This window comes from Rhipicephalus microplus, chromosome 6 (genome assembly GCF_043290135.1).
Source record: "Rhipicephalus microplus isolate Deutch F79 chromosome 6, USDA_Rmic, whole genome shotgun sequence".
Lineage (NCBI taxonomy): Eukaryota > Metazoa > Arthropoda > Arachnida > Ixodida > Ixodidae > Rhipicephalus > Rhipicephalus microplus.
This window is the reverse complement of record NC_134705.1, coordinates 95996603-96016430: the sequence shown is the minus strand read 5'-3', so window position 1 is coordinate 96016430 and position 19828 is coordinate 95996603. Positions and strand designations below refer to the sequence as shown.

The 19828-nt window shown below is 45.7% G+C and overlaps 1 protein-coding gene across 1 annotated transcript in view; it reads right to left on the bottom strand.

Moving 5' to 3' along the window:
- Positions 1 to 19828, bottom strand: part of LOC142765378 (uncharacterized) — a 55642-nt gene that overhangs the window by 16090 nt on the left and 19724 nt on the right. The window contains exons 4-6 of the mRNA XM_075866224.1: positions 14730 to 14818; positions 12323 to 12527; positions 7809 to 7934 (exon numbers count right to left, since the gene is read on the bottom strand). Coding sequence (XP_075722339.1) covers positions 7809 to 7934; positions 12323 to 12527; positions 14730 to 14818 — 420 coding nt within the window. The remainder of the gene's footprint in view (positions 1 to 7808; positions 7935 to 12322; positions 12528 to 14729; positions 14819 to 19828) is intronic.

The window sequence follows — 19828 nt, the reverse complement described above, 5'->3', positions numbered from 1 at the left end:
CCGTTTCAATCGACGTAAATTTGTTTCATTCTATTCCTCATTCATCGTTGCACCAGTCTGTTCGTAGTTGCATCGTGTCCAATGATGAGGTAGTATTTCTGAACACAGTCTGTGTGACTGTAGACAAGCTTTTAGTATTGTTAGAGAAGACAAGTACCACGTACAGAAGCAAGGCATCTGCATTGGGCCCTCAATTGTCCCTCTGCTCTGCAATATTTCTTACCAGGTTTTAACAAATCGGTCAACGAATAGCTCACCTGTGACCGTGCTTTGTGTGTTTGTCGATACGCTGACGATTTTCCTGTCCATTCAAGCGACACTTCCGATTGTGACGACGAAATAGTGGACGTACTTTACCTTTTTTCATCACCATGGGGCATAGGGTTATCGTTCACTCATGAAGAAAAGATGACCAAATTCAATTTTCAGACATAGCTGTAACCTTCTTTGACGACCATGTTTGTTGGAAATATATTCAGAAGTTCGAAAAGATGTTGTTGCCCTATGAATCCAGCCATTTAGAAAAAAATGTCACAGCATATTCACGGGGTGAATTATGATGAATGGGGTGAAGTGTCCATCTGTCCGTCCGTCTGCTCGGCCGTCCATCTATCCGTCCGTGCTTTTATCCAACCATCCATGTGCCAGTGTTTCTTTCCGTCCGGCCATACGTGAGTCCATCTGTGCGTCCATCCCTTCCTGCTTCCGTATAGCCGTGCTTCTGTCCGTCCGTCCGCCTGTCTGTCCGTCCACACTTCTATCCATCCATCCATGCTTCCGTGCATCCACCTCTCTGTCTGTCCATCCATACGGGCGTCCGTCCGTGCTTTTGTCCGTGCCTCTGTCCATCTGTCCATCTGTCCATCTGTCTGTCTGTCTGTCTGTCTGTCTGTCTGTCTGTCTGTCTGTCTGTCTGTCTGTCTGTCTGTCTGTCTGTCTGTCTGTCTGTCCGCGCCACCTGCTGAGTGAGTGATAGGAATAGGTGGTTTCGAACCGGACCCACGGCTTTAGGAGCTTCACCGTTAAAAGAGTTAGCGATTCAGAGTACTTGGTACTCTATTAAGGGAGACGCAAAGGAAATTCTGCAGTTGATAAACCACAAAACTACATCGGCGTAACCGCTGGGCAGATTGAGTACGCAGGTACAAACGCATCCTAGTCTGGCTGCTTTTATTCTGAACTATCAAATGTCATCGCCAATTCCTATCCGACAACGTTAACAATGAATATGCAAAATTTCATGCTGTGGCCGGCCACATGAAGCCTTTATTCCGTAATTCACCAGGAATTAGAAACAACCGAGAAAAATATTTATACTTCTGATATACACGTAGTGGTTTTTATTTCAGTTGAGAAGAAGAAATACAGCGAAGCGAGTCATTTCAAACAGTAGCACAGACCGTATGGGTGAAAAAAAATGGCAGCAAATCCACGGAGTGAATGATGGATAGTAGAGCAAAGCATCCGTCCGTCCATTCGTTCTTGCTTCCATCCATCCATGCGTGCGTCTGTGTGGCCGCCCGTGCGTCTATCCGCCCGTCCGTGCGCGCGTCTGTTCGTGCGTCCGCACGTTCATCTGTGTGTCCGTCCCTGCTTTCGTCCATACATCCGCTCATGCGTCCGTTCATGCGTCCATCCGTTCGTGCAGCTATCCGTGCGTCCGTCCACGCATCTGTCGGTGTGTCCATTCGTCCACCTATTCAACACTCCAAGTACCACCATCTCGCATCTTTTCATCATATATTCCTCATATAGAAGCACCGCCTTCCAGCGGACATTCCAAGGACTGAACGAGAGGCGGAAAACGCACACTTTCTTACGGCTTGCGCTTCGTGTCTGCTTCCCACCTTTAGCCACCTTGAGTTCATGGTATATACTAGTTCACTGTATTCATGGCGCTGCGGCCCAACGCTCGCTCAACCTGTCTAAAACCTAGAAGGGTATGCCTAGCGAGTATAACGCAGCAACCCTTTCTGGTCTTCTGTGCGTTGTTGAACAAAAAATTTTCAGCGTGCACGTTAACTAAAAGCCGCATTCTCCTGTCTCTCAATCCCCCTTAGCAGCCATTGGCATGTACCTTGAGCACTATCTTTATTGTTCAACAACGCACAGAAAAATTTCTCACCAGCACCCTCTTGGAGGTCAAAATGTGATACTTGTTACACACTACTACTACGGCTACGAGGGACGAGCAGGTGCCGCTATAAGGATCTTCGTCCCTAAAAAAAATCACAGCATATCCACGGAGTGCATGATGATGAGTGGGGCAAAGCATTCGTCGGTCCGTCCGCGCTTCCGTCCATCCGCTCGTTCTTCCTTCCATGTGTCCGTCTGCGCAACTGATCGTGCATTCATCCTTCTGTCCATGCGTCCATCCATCCATCCATCCATGCGTTCGTCCTTACGTTCGTCTGTACGTCCGTCCATCTATACGTCCATGCATCCATGCGTCCGTCTGTTTGTCCGTCCATCCGCCCATGCGTCCATCCATCCGCCTGTGCATCTGTCTGTCTCTCCGTCCGTGCGTCTGTCCATTCATTCATCATCTAGTGAACACTGTAACTACCGCCATCTCACATCTTTTCATCATATATAAGTACCGAAACCCTGCAGACATTCCAATGACTAAACTAGAGGTGGCACGGTCGGACTAGAGGAGCGGCACGCATGCACTTTCTGCGGCCTGCGCTTTGTGTCTAGTTCCCACCTTTCACCGTTGCTAGTTCATGGCACTGCGCCCCAACCCTCACTAAACCCTCCTGAAACCAAGGTGGTTACGCCCAGCAAGTCTAACATGGAACCCTTTCTGGGCAGATAGTGCTCGAAGTGCGTCGTTTTGATACTAGTTTTATTTAGTCAGGATCAAAGTCAAGGCAAGTATTATTGGAGAATAAATCACCGATACTGGTCTCTGTAGGTTATTTCATAAGAAACAATTATCTCTTTATTTTTGAATAACGTGCTTGGGTTTCCTCCTCAATTCAAATGAGTGAGCGCGTGCCGCTCCTCTAGTCCGGCCGGGGAGGTGGCTACGTACTACGACGATGCACTACTACTTCTACATACATCGTGAAGCTTCGCCCCTAAAACAGTGAAGTGGGCCATAGCATCCTGGGCCATAGCATCCAAGTGTGTCATGCCGGCATTCAAGTAGTCTTGAATGCTCTGCGCGCAGCAAAGCTTTGAAGCACTGATAGTTAGGTTGAAAGAGGCTGGTTTCCTTCAATATGTGCTAAGTGCAGTAGCCGAGGAAGTGCTGAAGAAAATCAAGGTCGAAACCTCAAACGTTCCTTCTCAAAGGAAGGCGCATAAGAGATTTGTAGTTGTATCCTATGTGACCAAAACGTCATACCTAAAGAAGGTTGGAAAGCGAGATGGTGTTGGAGTCGTGTATTCGGTGTCTAAGAAGCAAACATGGCTGTTTGCGCGCATAGACGACTGCCAAAACAGGGTACAAGGATGAGGGAAAGGCATTCGAATTCATATACGCAGTGCAATGTTGGCGTGGTATATGAACTTCTCTTGCCATGTGACAAGAGGAGTGTGGAGCACACCGGAAGATGTGTTAACGTGCGAAGGCGTGAACATGAGTTCTCAGTTTAAAACAGTACGAGCGGGCACCTATCCATCCACTGCTCGGAGTGCAAATGTGTGAACCGATTCTGAGTGGCATTAAGATATTGAGCCACTGCCACAATAATAGAACAGGGGAAATCGGCGAAGCATACTACATTATACAAAGGGAAGTTAATGTGTCAGTGATTCAGTCTATTTGCATAACACAGAGATGATATTTATTGATGAGCGGTGTTAAGGTGACATCTTACGATTGCTAAGATTTTGGTGATGACACCTTACTCGAAAGCGCATGTGCAGTGATGGTTTCTGCGAAGCGTACTTTTAAATGGAACTTGTCTAAGATTAATCGCAAGTACGCACCTGTGTGTGTGTCTGGTTTATACGTTTCTAGCGCAGTCATCCCCTTGGTGCATTCGGACAGTACGCATATGGATGCGACGATCGTGCGGTGGGGGGCTAGTTGGTACGACCAAGTAAAAAGACAAACGGTGCCTTAAAACAAGATAGGGCAAAAAATCAGACAGCACTAGCTCCGACTAAGGAATCATTTACTGGAGTGGTAGCTTTTTCTGAGTGCAGCAAATCGCATGTGCAACAATCGTGCATAGACTTACATGCTAAGCTAATATTTGGACAATTAAGACAGTTCTTTTTGTACAAGCGTCAAGATGATTTAGTAACACTCTTGTCAGGACCTTACTTAATTACACGCAAGGCTTCGATAACTTTACGAGCCTTTTCATCTTCCTCGCAGTCGATAATCTTGGCCTGCCTAAAAAGAAGCGTGCGTTTGTTTTCTTTTGTTTTACATGACCGGCAATGTCAAGGCAAATGCATTTCATTGTGTGAACTTGAAGAATTACTTTGCTCACGAAGGCGTTTATTAAATTATTAGTCTTGTCTGCCCGGCATTTAACTACCGCACCTGAATGAAATCTCGCAGGCAACTTCTGTTTACGCGACAAAAGTGGATACATAAATATTTGAGTGGCTGCGCAGCCTTCATTCTTTCTAACGTTTTTGTTTTTGTTTTTATCGTTGGTCGGGCAAGCCTGGTTAATTGGCATGTCCCAGGAAAGTGAGAATTCACATCTAAATTCCTTCGCACTCTCTGCAGGCCGTGTCACTGAAGTTCTCAAGTTTCAGATTTCTACCTCTCACTTTCTGTGAACTCCTGTTTCTGTGTATTGACTCTCAGGATCTTCCACAACGATTCCGCGACAACTTTCAGAGGAGCGTTAGGAATTCAGCAGAGCGAAAAACCTGTAGGCTTCACTGGTAAAATTAAAGTGCATCATGTGTGGAGAGGACTTAAGAAGGGAGGATTTCAGACACGAGGAGGCGACTGCTTCATTGACAATCTAAGCAACAGGAATCACGGAGTGAAATGGCGTTTTTATACCTAGAAAAGTGTGCCTAACACGAGTGGCAACTTCATTGTACGATTTCACGCCTAAATATGTAAAGAAAAGGAACTATTGGGCAGTTCATCAGCAAAATTGGACCTGGAACTGCTGGTCTTCAACACTAAATATGTTTCAGATGGCTACCACTTCTCTGTTCTCACCACGATTATTATAAGTGAGAGTAAAAGGTCAAATTTTCAGAATAAAGAAATCTGGAATGAAAAGCGCCGAACTCAAACCTGTACATATGATGTGGTTTTGGACACGGAACTTGTGCTCAGAGTCAACATGAGTAGAAAACTATACAATTTCAGTAATTCCGTAAATATCTCTGCTGAGATCCTGCAAGTGTATTTTTTTTTTGGAAGACCACGAACTCCGAACGTTCAAAGCAGTTCCGTACCACCAATAGCTTGTCGTGGGGAAAAAAGTAGAGAATTTTCTCAATGTCTACTGCGAAACCAGAGTTAACCCTTTGTAGCTGCTCTAATATTTTCGCCCATGTAGAAGCCACTGATCTTGTAAGAATCTTTATCAACCTATAGCTTTTCTGGTGTCGTTGTGATATTGGCCCCCAGTTGCTTGCCAATCAACTGTTTTCGTGACAATAGCACAACAAAAAAAACTCCACTTTAGGGCTTTTAGAACTGAAAAGTACCGTGAGTGCAGAGACCTCCTTGCGATCGACAGCACACATTCACCAATCAAGCTTCAAATCTTTCAAACGAGCTACCACCACGTTCGTGGGTTTGAACTCAGCAGGCCGAAAGTTCTTAAATAGCTAATAAAGCTTTCTCAGACAACTTCTGTTGTAGTAGCACAAAGCCGCCTTCCTTTTTAAACGTGACGAGAGCGAGCCTGGAATCATCTGGGAAGCCTGCAGCTCTTCTCTGTGTTCAGGTGCAATCCCCCCTTTCTCTATCTTCCTCTCTCTTTCTGTGGCAGCTGCACCCAGGATCCGTACCTTCAAATAAACATCACTTTTTCTCTTCCTTCTGCTCATCATCAGTGGTCTTAAAGGTGGACACGATGAGCCAATGTTCTTTACACAGCACTGCAAGGTCAAACTTGGGACCCTTCTTCAGAACCTGTCTGCATCAGATGGGACCAATCTGTTCCAAATATTGGGACAGAAACCTTATTAATCTGCTTCTCGGAGGGCCTTTGGCAGATCCGGACACCTGTTCGACACCCTAGGCGCATATTTGCCGTCTAGGTTGCCGCCGCTATTGTACTCTTCATAGGATCGAAATTGATAACGTAGTCCGGCACGCCGTATGCTCAATATGCGAATGAATGCGTGCAAATGCTCAAGTCAGTTGAACGTTCAAGTCAAGCATATATACGTTGGGGTAATCAACAAGTAACGTTATTTATGCACTGGCAAATGTGCATTTAACCAAATCGAAGCTACATTGGAGATAATGTGAAAAAACAAATATGGTTTTCAGGTCACAAACTGTGCGTCCGTCATAGTTGCGCATATTTTTGATGCAAAAGTAATTAAAAGTGTTTTTTTTTCAACTTCCTTCATACTTCGGTGACATTACTTCGGTATCATGAAAGTATTTTCTAAGATAAAAATTGATAAATTTGCCTTTTTTAGGATTCTTAGAGAAAGTATACCTGATTTCAGGGTTTTTTTTCTTAAGATCGTTTCTTAGCTCGGGTATCACCTGGCAACCATAAACAGTAGGCAGTACGAAGGTCACTTTACGCACGGCAGTGGCTGCGTTCTCTACCTCTGCGAGTTGATAGCCTTTGTTCACAAATCAAATTTTTGCCTTGAGGTGACAATTACATTTTAAAATTTTATTTATATAACCCAGAAAAAGAAATCGGTTGTCCAGAATACTGAAAAAGTCTTCTACTGACAACAACTGCCACAGCTCTAACTGCACTGCACCTTCCGTCGTCAACGATTCACGCTTTGTAATCTCGCAAGCTAAAAATGTGTCTTTCTATAGATCATCTTACGTAAGAAACATATCGCGCATGCGCGCAAGCGCTGCCGACGAACACGACTCAAGCAGGGCTGAAACAAGCCGACCGCCTCCGTAGCGCTATAAATGCATAGATAGGAGACAAAATGGGACAGGGGTGCTGGGGTCTGCACGCCTTTCGCTGAATAGACGTCTTACGGCCAACTGGTCGTGGTCACCCGTGGTCGTGTTCGTATCTCGATAGTGGATAAGCAGACGGTTCATAGCTTTGCGTTGAAGCCATTCACCAAGGTTGCCATTTTCGCTTATATTATAAGCGTTTTACGTCTACGTTACGATAGACACGAAATGTCGAACGAACCAGTGCAACAGTTTTCATAAGCTTACGTGTGCCGTAGCACCACTGTTCGTTCTCCTATAAACGATACAAAGCGGTAAAATTAACAGCCCCAGTATAGTGGCACTTAAACCCATCCTTAGTCTATAAAAGGACGTACTGTCGGCCGCAAAAATTTAGCGGGATGCGCAGCGCGTGGCGGAGTCGCGGAAGACTGCATGGCTGCGCCACCTTCTGCGTCGCGGCGTGCTGTCCAGGCTGCCATGTGCGGCCTCCGTGATTAGCAACAGCGCGTTTAGACAACGCACCGCTGTTCTATCTGATATCGGAAGCCGCGGCCGACAGCCTCAACATCATGGTGTACGTCCCGGTAGGCGGCGCAGCGATGCAGTTCTCCGTAAAGTCCCTTGATCAAGGGGCTTTAGTTCTCCGCCCGTCCGCCACGCGCTGCACATCCGGCAAACTTTCTTCGGTTCACAGTCAATTACATTGAAATTACTCCAATAGATTATGCTTCAAGAAATAGAAAAAAATTTGGCTTACCCACTCCTTTTTGAAGATGCTCACTGATCCAGTGAAGAAATCGCCGAATATGGAGAAGAACTGAATTTTTTCCACTTTGAAGGTGTCGCTTGGCGGAAAATTCAGCGTGTGCCCGTTCAAGGTTACCTGCAGTTCGGTAAGTCAGAATGGTTGATTACCTAAGCATGCTTGGCCTAGTGTAACGTAAGTAACTATACTGTGGCATAGACAGCCTCATTCGCGGTAAAGCTAACTACGGTTACGGTCAACTACGGTTAAATGTAGCTACTTGACAGATGTAATCAAAGTTAGTCTAGTAACTGTGGTTATTGCGAACAGAGCTGGGCAATCACTCTTTACCCTCACCAACCGTGAATTTGAAAAAGTGGTGTATAAGCTGCGTGTGCCATGCTCACAGCAGAATTGGCATTGCGGAAGAATTTTCACAGAACGTGACTCCACTCGGTGAACAATTGCGAAGCGAAAATCCTAGAAAACTAGGCTTGTGCCACCTGTGCTACCGCGAACAACGCTCGCGAATCTTTCAGTGCTTGCTGCAGCACACGGGTTGGAGCCGTCCAATCTGTGACGCCACTTCTGCACAATGATGCTCCTTCGCATGCCATCAGGGCCCCTTTGAGAAGATGGTGGGATATTTATTTTAAATTTTTTGTTTAAAATATAGCAATTACAAGCTTTCCTACTTTTTTCGTTGGTTGTATCTTTCTAGTATTATCTTCATATTTTCATAGGGTCCAGAAATAAATATAAACTTGTGATGAAACCATATGCTTTACCCCACCGCGGTGATCTAGCGGCTAAGGTACTCGGCTGCTGACCCACCGGTCGCGGAATAAAATCCAGGCTGCGGCGGCTGTATTTTCTCCTAGAAATTTCCGGAGCCCTCCACTACAGCGTCTCTCATAATCATATGGTGGTTTTTAAACGTTAAACTCCACATATCAATCAAAACCATATAATTTGTACCTAAAAACACATTGCGTCAAGAGTTATTGCATATGTAACCAAATCTTATGCATGCATTTAAAAAAAGTATTGTTCAGTGCCGTTCGAAATTGCCAAATTTGCGGAGTTTTTTCTGTATTGTTTTTTGCTGAATATATTTCTGTTGATTTTCAGTTCTCAATTCGTGCAAACTTATGAATTAGGCATCCTTGCCTTGTTGCTACATGTGTTTTACACATGAAGTAACATGGCAAGGCTTGGCTTGCTCTGTTTTACACAAGTAGCCAAGCTGTCAATAAGCCGTTTTAATGCTGCCATCCTCCTTTGTTCACGTTGTGTACGTGTTGTTATTAAATCTTCAAAATTCAAACTTTAATAACCCTCGCCCACCATAAGATCAACAGTAATGTGTAATATCAGCAGGGTGCGGGTTTCAAATCAATAACGGCCTTTCGTGTTTCGATTAAATCTCGTTCGTTAAGCATAGTTTTTTACGGGTCGCTGAATGACATGCCGCATGAAATGACCGATTTGATGAACGGATTCAAAAAATAAGAAATGGCGGCGGGGAGAGAATCTAATTGCGTATTGTGAAGTTTGTGTGCTTGTAGTCATTTCAACTTGTTAAAACGTTTCTCCGTAGTGTATTAAGCATGGCTTTTTTGTGTGCTCTAATCTCGTACAATTTAACGTTAAAAATCAAACACTAAAAGGCAGACGTTAAGCACTCATTAAAGTGTTTCTTTTTCTTCAGCGTATCTCTTGCTTCGTCGCGTTCATTTTTCTTCCTTTTGCTATAACGCTGGTTTTTTAAAAGTTTAACAGTTAGTTAGCGCGTATGATAAGACTCGCAGACGAGTCGGCTCGGCACCAGTACAAACCAAACACTCGAACGGTATACAGCTTACAATCAATTCTTGCCGCCCTCCTCCTCTACGTCATCCTGCCCCCTCCCCACCCATACAGATCATATAAATAAAAACTTGAAGCCACTAATCTCCCGGGAAACAAGCCTCGTGGCAGGCGATCCTAATGGTTTCTCTTCTGGTGAGTTATCAATAGTCTCGGACCACCGTGTCCGTACATTTCCGCGAATTGATTGCGTCCCAGCCAAGCCTGACCCGCAATCTCCGTAGCTGTTCCCATTTTATTTTATTTTTTGCAACACTGTATGCTATCCGTTTCGTTTTAACCTTCATCGACCAGATAGACTACACTCACGCTTCAAAAGGAAATGAGAACCCAGCGACATGCAACACCACGTAGATTTATATACTTGTAGCAATGGCGGACTCCCTTCTACCATACGTACACCATACGTCTGCATCGAAAGAAAGCAGACGACAAAGAAGGAATACTTGAGAATTCTGGTTGCCAAGAACTGCAAGTTTGCGAGGCGGGCAGGATTGAGGGGGGGGGGGGGGGGACCCTCAGACACCATATTGCCTAACAAATGGTGCCTGACAAAGTGCAATCCATTCCGTGTCATTAAGCAAGGGATTTCGGGAGTGCACTGATTGCGAGGTATTTCTGAACGAAGCGAACGGGAGCTCGGGGTAGAGGGGGTCCTACAGAGAGAGCAGGAGAACGTGATTTCTCCTGTTTAGACCAATCCGTCATGTGATGCCTTGGGGGAAAGCGTGCATACCTGAAGCCTGAAAAAATGTGCTGCTGCATGCAATCCCATTTCGGCTTCGTTTTAGATTGTCCTAACTTTATCGTGCCTCTAACAAACCCTACAGTATTCTGATGCCTTCATCTGTTCAACGACGTTCACCACTGAGTGAGCACTTGCAGAGCACGAATTCGCAAATGAGTTGGTTCGTAAATGTTCATTAGCGCTTGCCACTAGACCTCGCTAATGATACGGGGAGCATAAGGATAGGTTTTAAATTTCATCAACCGACAATACTAAAGTAATGCTTATTTGTGCCCACCACAGTGTTCTTGTGGTTACAGCAATTGGCCGCTAGCCCGTAGCTTGCGGGATGGAATTCCAGCCACGACGGCCATGTTTTGGTTGTGGCAAAATATTATAGACGCATTTGTGGTTATACGTAGGGACACATTATAGAACACCGGGGGGGTCGAAAACATTCGGAGCCCTCCACCACAGCATCTCTCTATCATAGCGTGGTTTTGAGAAGCAAAAGGGACAATTATTGCTATTGCTTTTGTGAATATGGTCATCGACACTTAAACGAAATCTGCTGATCTAGAGCAGTCATCAACGTGACCAGTTATCGCAGAAACCTCACATGGTGAAACGGCTGCTTGTCCGCCACACAGGTGGTATATCAGTTGTCGTGCTGCTCAGCTGCAGGCCCGAAGTTGGTGACGTCGTACCCGGTCGCGGCCGTCGCATTTCAGCGGGGGTGAAATGGTTTCCGCCAGTGCATTGTGTAATGTAAGCGCACGTTAAAGAAACCCAGGAGGTCCACATTTCGGAAGCACTCGCCTAGAGCCTCTTCCATCATGGTTCTCGGGCGTAAAATCCGACATGATGTTATCGCTAGCCAAAGTTTATATTTATCAGTGTTCCAAGTATCTCGCACAAAGCTGTTGATTATTCAGAAGAGCCACGAACAACTTCACGTTGCTCTGCCATGTTCACAAGCTCAGGAGGTCTCGGAGGCGGGAAACGATTGATGCCAACGTACCTGCCTATCTTTAGTAGCGGCAGGCAAAAAGTAAAAAAAAAAAGAAAATCGAGATGAGCCGTATAGACGGGCACTGTTCATCAGTTGCACGCTGTTCTGTGTAAGCGGCAAGCACACGAATGGCGCGAGCTGTAGACTTGCTATCGATCCGAAAAATCGCGTCTACGCCTCCAGTGAGCAGTAAAAGGATCTTGCTAAATCTCTGTCTCTATAGCAACAACACCTGTCATGCGCCAGCTCCATGTGTGCGTCAGTATTCCACAGAAAATGTAGGTAAAAAAAACTTTAGTGGCTTTCAGTGTCTTGAAATTGACTTCAAATAGTATTCAAAAGAGTTTGATCAGAGAGCGAACTATATGCGCTGTTAAAGATGAACCAACCCGAACAAGGAGAACATAAAGTGGGAAAGTGTAAATTACACTTTCCTTCATTCATAGCGAGGGTCTCCTTCTGGCAGACTTGCTGAATGGAGGTGGCGTGCGAGGAATAATCGGTCTGCTGCCATTTCGTAACATCACCTAGTATACATAACACCGAACAGGCAAGGAAAATGCACAAATATACCTTAAAAAGTGGACGGCAGTAGCTCAGAGGATAGAGCGTCAGACGCGACACTCGATGGCTGCAGGTCCGGATCCTGCCGATGGTAAGTTATTTCTTCATCCATTTTTCTTTCTTCACATTTACGTTACTATCACTTGTAATACCATCCACTGTACTTTTCCTGGAATAATTGTATCTTAGACCTCATTATTATTGTCTGTTGTATTAAGGATAATATAAAGCAGTAGCCAGTTAAGTTGCCTAGGATATCTACGCATATCCTCCGTGGGGAAGGCAGAGCTCACATCCATTCTTAGCTTGCTACCGACTATGGATGAGGAGAAACTTCTCGCTGCGTCACGTCACCTTTGCGCTCTCGTCCGGGTAGGTCTTCACGCGGATAGAGAGGGGACCACCGGGCGTGATAGCCTTGAAGTCCTCCTTCACCACGTCGTTGGTCTTATTGTCCAGGTGCGTCTGCAGCACAACGTATGGCGTCGGCTCCGTCCCCACGTGGACGTTCATGGACACCTGCTCTAGTGTGCGGCCCTCGCGAAACTTGACGTCCACACTGTGAACGAGAGGGGAAAGAGCAGGAGTATTTGAAAACGTACTCATCCACACGCTTTTGAAAAGAAGTTGTAAAAGTTGAGCAGCTGCGCGCTAGCGGGTCAGGAGGACTGAGGAAACAGAGGAAACTGGTGGCATTTCCTCTTTCATTTTCTACCTCCTCACCCTCGAATCTCTTAGCCACCTCTTTCTATACTACAATATGTATGACTATAATATACTTCACCCCCTTCCCTCACCCTTTTCCTGCTCGCACTTTCGCGTTCCTTTCCCACCCCTTTCCTTTCCTATATACAATGCCAGACTAACCAATGCTGTCATATGGTACCCATAAATGCTTCTTTAGCCAGCGTGCCTGAATAGCTAAGTGGTTATGGCACTCACCTTCAGAGCGTGAGTACACTGGTTTGAACCACTCGCCATAATATTCCATTATGTCTTGCTTCTTTTTTCTCCTCCAGTTCGTCGCTTTCCTCATTTCGTTCCAGTTTCCTTCCTCCAACGCGTCTGCTAGGCAACGCTAGCAGACGCGTTGTAAGGTAGAGGCCGGTTACGAGTATTATTGCAAAAAAGGTGCATTGCCAAAAGGGCCAGTTAGTACATGATACTACACGGAAGGAGCGCATTAACGGGATTAGATAGAAGGTAACAAAGCCCTCTGGTTGCGTGTTACCTTCTACCTAGTCACGTTTTCGCGTTGTTTCTATGCAGTGTGATGATGATGATTTCTTTTTGTGCCCACAAACAGGAACTTCTGACAAGCTTGAAAAGCTCCGCTTGTCGCCATCTACTTGTGTCCTTGCTTCCAACCGCGCAAGTATCTCGATTAATCACTCACAAACTAGCCCAATTGTCCATTCAGATTAAACAGCTGCGCTACCAAACTTCAGCTGGTGCCACTACGTGAAACCCACCGGACAGCAAATGTGTATATATGATTGGCTGGCGAGATCAACAACTGTTGTGGATGCAGCGCAATATCACAAATACATCTGCAAAAGCGCTTCTTTGTGCACCTCCCCCCAACACACCCTAGCCAAAATGTTTGGCAGCTCCTCATTTCTGAAACACGAAGAAAATCGTCGCATGGACACTCAGTGATTTGTGTTCGTATATATAGAATTCCAGCTGACTTCTCTTACCAAAATGTCAATAAAACCAATGTTTGAGGAAAGAATGTCGGTAGTCTTTCTCCGGCCCGAGTAGAATTTTTCTAGACAGAATCACATACTCATGGCAAGATATATGCACACCAATTTTTGTTGCGCCTTTACTGAATTCCATCAGGTTGTTCATCTTTAAAGGCCTGACCTCACGTACGCGTTGGAGCGCGTCAGCGCGCCTGACTTAGTGACGTAGCGTCGCACCCTCTCCCTATGGACAGAAAGTGCACAGCTTCGCGTAGCGGTGTGCCCTCTCTGTCCAGAGAGTGAGAGTGTGGTTACCACGCGCTAGCACGCTGCTACGCGTATGTGTGGTCAGGCCTTAACTGTGGTCGCGTAGCGACGCCGCACAACGCTCACGCGGGGGCGACGCAGGAAGCGGGGCATTCGCTCGCACAGCGAGGTGGCAGCGCCCTCTCTCGCACATCGCTAAAGTCAGTCCTGCGATTGCGAAATGTTTTAGCGATACTAGCTTGACTAATTTGATTACTTCGTTGCAATTTGTCAAATAAGCTACTTCAGACCTCGTGGGTTCATTTTAATCCGAGTTTAAGCACTGCTAGGGGTTTTAGCACTGCTCCGCCATGGTGGTATAGTGGCTAAGGTACTCAGCTGGTGACCCGCAAGTCGCAGTGCCGAGCCCTGGCTGCGGCGGCTGCAGTTTCAAAGAAGTTGAAAAGGCTGTAGGCCCGTGTGCTCAGATAAGGGTGCGCGTTAACGAACCCCAGGCTCCACTAATGCATCTCTCATAATCATATGATGGTTTTGGGACTTTGAACCCCAACAATATTTTTATTATTATTATTATTATTATTATTATTATTATTATTATTATTATTATTATTATTATTTAGCAAAATTTGGCATTATTAGGTTATATAATGAGTTAGGTCTAACACAATTGCCGGTGTGGATCCAGCCCTGCACTCTAAGTTATGGCCTCTAGTGAGCGCTTTACTGGAGATCAGCCTACTTAAAAGCAACATATTAACAGCTTTTTGCCGTACCAATTCTTCGAGTGTAAGTGTTCCCGCACTTACCTGGTACACTGCGGCGACAACAGTCCGAAGATGTAAACCTCACTGCCGGCGACCATGCCTCCCGGTATGAGGAAGTGGTCGGGCGTCACCTGTAGTAATTGATATCGGAGCTGAATTTCACTCCCACAGAGTAACAGTGCTGTAACTCGCATTTTTTTTTCGTTCTCGATAACTAAATGAGGGACAAGTAGCCCGTTATACGCTACAGTCGTAGTGCGTATGTCTATCCAAGATTGCGTCAAGTGTACGCCAAGGTGGATCAGTGGTTAAGACGCTCGGCTGCTCACCCGAAAGTGACGGTTTTCATCTCGGCCGCGGTGGTCACATATCGGTGGAGGCCAGATGGTAGTGGCCCGTCTACTGTGTGATGTCAGCGCATGTTAAACAGGGTCGCCGTCGGGTGGCTGCTTTTTGCCAAATTGGCCACTCTTCGACCCGTCTGGCGACGAAAAATTCCAGTTGGTGCCACGACTCAATACCTCTATATATCAGGTTTTACGTATTCAAAATGATCGTATTTATTCTTCAATAGTAAAGGCTCTCATCGTAATACCACTCCTGTTCTATTCGACTACCAACTCGGCGATCATTTTCCATTAGGTGGCCGCTTTGGTTACATTTGGCTCGAGTTCTACCCGACGGCGACTCTGACGTTCAAGAATACCAGATGTTCGAAACTCCCGAAGCCCTCCTTATTTTACGGCGTCTCTCATAATCATGTCGTGGCTTTGGAACGTTAAATCCCCGATATTATTAGGATATATCAAATTACAATGCCTAATGTGCTCAAACAACACACGGCCTACAGTCCATGTCCACTTGCGTGGGACTCCACATTGTGACCACATTGCGGGCTCAATTTAGAAGGCTTCTCTATCTTAGGTGCTTTTTACATTGAATCAGTATCTAGCTAAGTTACGGCAAATCACGCCAGTGGATTAAAAGTCATGGGGCAAAAAGTTCTGGCTAATAGATTACCTCGCCTAATCTAGCTTATTTTGTGCTGAAAATATAAACATGGTGGAATAGTAAACATTAAAATTTAGCGGGCGTTTCCAGAGATGTGTCAAATATTTTCAAAACTCGGGGGAATGCGATCTTCGTTCAATGCCTTCACAATCGCTTTTTTCTGTATATGCAGACATCTTTGGCTTGTTAAAGACGTCATATGAAAGAGTTATTAAGAAAGTTAAGTTTCTTTTCTCTTAAAAAATGGAATTAAATCCTTATATTAAAAAGGATAATTGATGCACTTTAGCCGAAAAACCCAATGGGGTTTCAAAATATTGAAGTCTCATTGAGACCCCATATAAGAGAATCAAATTCTCGAATACTCCAATGAGGTGCAAGCCTTAAAAAAACGACAACATTAGCGCAAAGAAAGTCTGGTTATACTTGATCTGAGGTGCAAGCCTTAAAAAAACGACAACATTAGCGCAAAGAAAGTCTGGTTATACTTGATCTGCAAGAAGTTTCGGAGCAACACTACGCCGTGTTCTATATGGATTCTATGCGTAGAATCAAAGGACTGGGCTCTATAAACAGTGTAATGGCCCGAAGAGTAAATTTGAAGTCTTTCTACGGCATAAACAGGAGGAATGATTTTTTTTTCACACCATCTCGTTAGCCCCACGCAGCGTCTCTTTTTGCCCCACAGGTTGGGGGAAAAGAAAACATCTGAAGCATTTTTTTTTGTTTTATTGTTTTGAATGATGGCAACACGGCGATGCTTATGTAGCACATACATTGTACCCAAGGGAAGGTTTATACATTGATGTTTCATTCAGGAGTGAAATAAAAAGAATATTCCCTATAATAAATGTGTGTTTTTGCGTTTTACCCATTTCTCGACAATTACGAGAGGACGCTATCTGGTAATCTCAAGGTTGCAATAAGTTCTTTACATGAAGAAGCTCCATTTTCCCTCTTTACGTTACCACCTAACTTCACTAATTCAATGATTAATTCAGCTTCCTTGAATACTGTTCCTAATAATCTCTGAAGTCATTAAAGTATCTTTAGCCACTATACAGAAATATTCTAAGGCACCGAATAAATATCGCATTTGTAAATACACCAAAAAAATGTCGATTGAGAATTAGGGACACATCTCTTGCAAACACCTGGTATGACTTCACTGACGGGCCAGAATGGCGCGACCACTCTTGCCCCAAAGACGAGTTCAACTGCAAAAGATGTGAACGTGATGCGATTTTCTTACTTTCGAAACATCGCGATTTCTTACGTACTACAGGATTGCACTTCGACCCCACCGTTGATGAAATAGAATGCGTCTTGCGCATGAGAAATGCAAAGATCGTTATGTGTGCTGATTCCCTCGATTTAGCCAACAAAGATAATGTATGAAATGGCTCTAGCGATATCAACTGTAGCAGACCCTCCAAAGTCACGGCTTCACTGGCTGATCTTCGACAAAAGTGAAAGCGCTTCGTTTTTTTTTTTTACTGAGTATTGTACAACAGCATAACCAGAACCGTCGTACGCAGCTGACCCTGCTGAATAACATGCCCATCATCGTTAGCAGATATTCGATCAAACAAGCGTATCCTGCGAAAGATGAGTTTGTGAATAACAAACGACCAGACGTGTGATCGTCTCTGGATATCGAATCCTAGTGTTCACGTGTTTTCGAATGAAAAATGCATTGTCGAAAATACCCTTTTACAAGAGCAATACAAGCCATGAACTATGAAAATATTGTCAGCGGATCGCGACAGTGAAGAGGGACGCAGTCGTGCTGTTAGAGACTAAACTGTTCTTTTACGGTGAAGGCGGAAAATGTTTCCTGGCCCGTGTGCTTAGCTTTGGGTGTACGTTAAAGAACGTCATGTAGTCGAAGTTCCCGGAACCCTTCACGATGGCATCCCTCATATTGTGGTTTTGGGAAGTCAAAGCCCACACATAAATCAATCAATCAATCAATCGATCAATGAATCAATCAATCAATCAATCTGGTTAGTGTGTTGCGGTGATGGGACTTGAAACCGGGACAATTATTATTAAGGACTAGAATCTATCGAGTCAACTTGCGCCCGGGAAATGAAAAGTGGGAGTGCATGCTATACCCTCTGTACACTGATAGCGGTAACCACCAACGTCGGCCGACGGTAATCTGTTCATCTGTGAAATGCGTCGGTGTTTACAAATATTTTGTTCAACTATCCAGCGTTAGCGCTTGAGGTCTGATTACCTCTAGATTAACGCCTTCAGCAGTGGTGACTGCGTTTGTGCACGCAACTTCCTTATGCTAGTTGTGCCCACTGTCTAAACGAGGGTTGGATACGTGGCTCATTAAGCAAATTAAACGTTCTGTAGGTGTCAAATAATATAGAATATAATTATTGGCTACACATAAGCGTGGCCTATTACTTTGTTGAAGTCACTACGGTGTCCGACGTGCAGCATTTCAGAAGCAACGTCAAAAGTAATTTTTTTCTCTCTAAATGAATGTACCAAAAAGGCAATGGTGCGCGCATTTGAAGCCTGCGATTTTATTCTTTTTAGGACAAAATGAAACATCACCGACAGCAGAATAACGAAGTATTTAGTTGCATGCATATTGCCACCTACTTCTAGTAGTGGGTCGTATGCGAAGGCGAAGGCTCACACCACAAAAAAAGAAAGAAGTGCGCGTGGGCCCCCGCTCTGGCAAACAAGCCTAACCGACGCCCTTGGTCAGAGCCCTGTTGCTCAGACGTCAATGAACCTTGTCGACACTCCTGGAGTGACGTGAAAATTGGTGGAGGTGCTGGGTAGCCCCTCGCGGATGTTTCAGACCCCTCCTGGAAGCGGCACCACAAGCCCAGTGCGAGTCAACACTCCCGTTCATTGGACAAGCCGCAGGATCAGGGGATCACAACCCGAAGCTGACCTTACATTACAGTTCACACCAGTATGATGAGCACGTCCGTTCAAACCACTTTAACAGGTACGGAAAACTCCACGGTGACTCGGTACACCATCGAAAGTCCGCAGGTTCCGACACCGTTTCGTGGCACCGAGCTCGAAGACGTCGAGGACTGGTTGGTCGACTTCGAGCGCGTGGCTGCTTTGAACGACTGGAACGACGCGGCCAAACTACGGCGTGTGTACTTCTATTTGGAGGATGGAGCACGTACCTGGTACATGAATCATGAGGAACAGATGACATCGTAGCCCGAATTCCGCCGCCGGCTGTTGGATACTTACAGAAGTGCTGATCGCCACGAACGAGCGAAGCGAGCGATCCAGGCCCGCATCCAGATGCCCAATGAAACTGTCATGACCTATGTGGAAGATATGACGCGCCTGTTCCGACGGGCTGATCGGAGTATGACAGAGGAAAAGAAGTTGCGTCACCTGATACGGGAAGTTAAGGAGCAGCTTTTCGCTGGCCTTGTACGGAGCCCTCCTAACACGGTCACCGAGTTTTTGTCCGAAGCCGTCACGATGGAAAAGATGCTTCAGCATCGATCCACCCTGTATGAGCGGCATGTGAACACGTACAATGCTCCAGTTCTCACGACTATTGGGAGCAACACCGAGTGTCTGCGCGACCTTATCCGGTCTATAGTACGCGAGGAGCTGCAAAAGGCTGCCGCACCACCACTACCTACGCTGAGTTCCATTGCAAGCATCGTCAAGGACGAGCAGCATCATGCCCTTCGTGACCCTGTGAGTCTGGATAATGCCACACCCGCTCCGGCTGACTACCACCGTGCGACCTATGCGGAAGCCTTGAAGCGCCCAGCTTCCTCTTCCCCGCTGTTTGTTCAGGCACCTCCTACGGTTTCAATTCAGTCGGCGCAGCCTGTACGGTACTGCGAGAACACACGCACGCCCCCAATTCTCGTTTACGCCAGCCCTGTACATCTTGCAGAACAACCAGCACACTAACTTGACGACAGACGCGCTTCGCCTCGGAAATCTAATGTTTGGCGCACTCCTGATCGCCGACTTCTGTGCTTCCACTGCGGTGAAGCGGACCGTTTGCACCGCCAGTGTCCATACCAGCGCCTCGGGCTGCGCGGCTTTTCAGTATATTCAGCGCCTCCTCGGTATGGCCAGCGACCCCGAGACATTGAGGACTACCTTGCTCA